Below are 3,633 nucleotides of genomic sequence, written 5' to 3'. Positions count from 1 at the left end.
TTTCTCTTCCATGTCAGGCAGCCATGTATTACTGTGTATCGGAAGTGTGTTAGCACGAGCAAGCCTTTCTCTTCATGCTTTTCATTTTTTTTTTAAACTACCGCCATGTCACTTGGAGTGCGCAAGTCGTGCGTGACATAGATTGTATATAAAAGAACTGTTAATTTTAATAGACGCTGAATTTTAAAGTGAACACATAAAAAGAGCTTTCTTGCCACATTAATCTGTTAATCTTAATAAATATGATCTTCAGTGTAATAAAACTAATCTTACAGCAACAAATGATACCCCTGCGGTTATCACTTCATCTTCCTCTCGCTCTAACCAAATATTTTGCAGTATATTCATATCGTCCATTATGATAAAAGAATCAACCCCTTTCCCCAGACAGAAAATATGAAACCGAGAAAAAAAGACCTGAAAAAGTAACTACGGTACAACAAGGAAAGACTGATTCCAAACTTTTCCACTCTTGTGACAATTTGCATCAGAACCAATAAAGGATAAGATCTATATGAGCTTCTTCTTTCGAAAGTAGCGCTTCAAGTGCCACAACTGCAAACCTGAAACAATAATGCAGACTCCGAGGGACATGATACTGTACCATGCAACTCTAGCATTGGTTGATTCGCTGACTTCTCTCATATCTGCTTCCCTGTGTAATTCAAAAATAAGGGAAGAAAAGGAGTTCAATGTTGGCATTAATATCAATAGTTCGAGCATATAGATTCATGTCTACATTCTTTTTTTCTAAATTTCTAATGTTTTATACGAAGAGTATTAAAATTTTCTCTCATCCAATGTTTGGTTTGGCCGGGTAGGGGAAAGAAAACATGTGACGAAAATATGTCAGCATTTTCCTATCAAGAACACCTATAAATTTTGGTATGGAATCTTAGGAAGAAGAGATACTAAAAATCCATTTATTCTCTTTACTGTCTCCAATGTAAGGTAATTTACTCTTGTATAATAGACTAATAGAATGTCCATCTTCCATACGATTATCGAGACACTTTCCATTTGAACTTTGTCCCCCCCCCAAAAAAAAACACACACACACACACAAAAAAAGACAAAAGAAAAGAAAAAGGAGAGACAGAAAGAAAATTGAAATAATAAAACCTTGATAACCTACTCTAGGAGGCAAACGTCAAACACAACTTTTCCATTTTCTCTTCCAACAATAAGGCCAAAAATATTAGTGAAATTACCTTAACTGTGATAAAGGTTTTGGAAACTTCAACCAACAGTATGCTCAGTAACAAAATGAAGTCTTGATGGTTGAATTCTAAGAGACTGATCTTAGAATGGAAAATGTTACAGAAAATGAAATCATGGGCATGGCATAAGATGAAAGGTCTGGTGGGATGGTGGGAAATGGTGGCTCTACTTCCTTTTGGTAAAGAGGGGGCGAGGAATCACCAAAGTGATGAGGAGAACTGAATGGGTTCTCTGAATGGCAAGAGATCAGTGATAACGTGTATAATTACTCAAAGCCTAACTTTTGGACTAGTGACAGTATTTTCCCTGGATACTCCTAATCGAAAGTTTCTATTAAGCTTCTTGACATGATATTTAGCTTTTATAGCCCTCTGGGACTGACATCACATTGTATGGCACAGAAAATCCATCCCCTGCTATTCATTCATCCTTTCACCAGCGAATGGGAGCAAATTGTCTACCCAGGACCTCTTGAGAAACCACATAACTTTTCATGTAGTGAAGGGTTCTTTGCGTGGTGGAATAGACAAAACTTTGGGTCATTTGTTTTGCTCCTGCCAATTATATTCTGAATGGTAGTCTCTCTGTGGGAAAGGGGAAAGGCAACATATCATGGGTCAGCAACAATTTGGAAGACAATCAAATGGCTAGTAGTTTCACCGAGTTTGCTCCAAAAATCTCTGGAATCTCACATGAGAGAAATCTTAGTGTCAAGGTTGATTTAGAGAAGTTTGTAACGTGCATTATCAGATCATGCACATGGTATGGGTCATGGAAATTATCGGATAGTATGGAAATTATCGGATAGTAAATTGTTAGGGATAATTAACTGTGGTTAGGACAGTAAATTGTTTTTTGGCTCGTGTTCTGCGCGAGGTCTTTGAAAGACTACTTTTTTGGTGGTTCTTAGCTGTAAGAATTTGTCTCTGTGACTACTTTTTCTTAGTGTTAAATATAACACAATACAAGGAGAAGCACATCAAAACAAGGGAGCACAGTATAAACTTAACGAATTCGAAGTGTATATAACATATATATATATATATACACATGTATCTATATTGTTTCCCTGAAAGAATGGGGTGGAGGATGAGTTCCTGCATTGAATTCCCACATTATGCGTATGTATAACATGGGAACGAAAGAAAATAAATATAAAAATGAAGAAGAAAAAGAGGTAAGTACCTGCTCTTGAGATAAACGAGATTCTCATGGATGGCTTGCACAGCTCCTGCGAGTTTTACGAGCTCAAGCTCAATACCCTATATTTGACGAGCTTAATGAGACGAAGAAAGGAAAGAAAATTGTATAGATATATTAAAGTATCATACAAAGATTCAGGGGAATTAAGTTTTTTTTTTGTAATGAACCCACCTCTATTCTCTCTTTCCTTGCAACAGACTCCCAATCCTGAGCAGCAATTCCAGTTCTCCAGTCAAGGCTAAGGGTTGTTTCTCCACCTTCTTGGTGTTTGCCGTCTAGCCAGAAACACGCCAAGTAGTTGCCAGACTCGGTAGTCGTAAACGCAAACTGACCATGCGTCACATTTTCTTGGTGATAAAGATTGTTACCATAAGGAGACGTCACCTGAAGAGATAAACCCTCAACATTAGGACCCAAAATTTGCGGAAAGAACTCAATTCATCCAAATTTCAGAAAAAAACAGTGATTTCCTTGCTTGCAGAAGGATGAATCGGGAATCATCGCCAGAAATCTAAAAGAAACGAAAAAAAAAACACAAAAGATAGAAATTCAGAGAGGAAATCGGAGAAACATACCCGAGCAGAGACAGTGGGAGTATGGTGGGCTTGGGCAACCTCATCGACGACGTAGTAATCGGCCAGAACAACGACTTTGTTCTGGATTTCCTCAGACACGCACTTCGTGCCGGAGCTCGGGAGGGTCAACCATATCGCTTCAGCTACAGGTATTAGGAGAAGATGACTAATCGAGCAGAAGATCACGAAGAAGAGCCAAGCACTAACTGAAGCACGTGAGCTCATCGTATGAGCCATGTCGAGGGAGGGAGGGAGGAGGTTTCTCGCCTTCTCAGATCTCAGAGCGCTTTGTTCGTTCTAGTTTGCGGGAAAAAGTAGGTGCTCGGCTGTCTGTCGAACCAAAATCACGCAAGCTGGAGATGCGAGAAAAATTGTGGAGGGCGCGTGAAATAATAGGTTGCGAGTTGGTATGGTATAGGGAGCGACGTCTTTCCTTTGACATTTGACGCATAACAAGTTTCAATTGTCCAATCAAAATCGAGCTTGGCTGTCCACGGAGGATAAGGGGCTGTGTAAGGACAACCACGGGTGTGCAATCTCAATGCCTTGCGCAGTTGATTTCACTCGCACTTTCGTCCTAAGCATTGATTTATGCAAGAGAAATGCTCCAGGTACTTGCTTACAAGATACTCTC

General features: G+C 39.3%; 1 protein-coding gene across 1 annotated transcript; it reads right to left on the bottom strand.

Moving 5' to 3' along the window:
- Nucleotides 1-202: 202 nt before the first annotated feature.
- On the bottom strand, nt 203-3,381 carry LOC108992165 (transmembrane emp24 domain-containing protein p24delta3-like). The gene is made up of 4 exons (XM_018966633.2): nt 3,000-3,381; nt 2,596-2,808; nt 2,407-2,483; nt 203-655 (listed from the first exon to the last, which is right to left on the bottom strand). The coding sequence occupies exons 1-4, from the start codon at nt 3,234-3,236 to the stop codon at nt 511-513; spliced, it is 672 nt and encodes a 223-aa protein (XP_018822178.1). The 5' UTR covers nt 3,237-3,381; the 3' UTR covers nt 203-510.
- Nucleotides 3,382-3,633: the final 252 nt, after the last annotated feature.

Source organism: Juglans regia, chromosome 16 (genome assembly GCF_001411555.2).
Source record: "Juglans regia cultivar Chandler chromosome 16, Walnut 2.0, whole genome shotgun sequence".
Taxonomy (NCBI): domain Eukaryota; kingdom Viridiplantae; phylum Streptophyta; class Magnoliopsida; order Fagales; family Juglandaceae; genus Juglans; species Juglans regia.
This window is presented reverse-complemented; position numbering and strand designations above follow the sequence as displayed.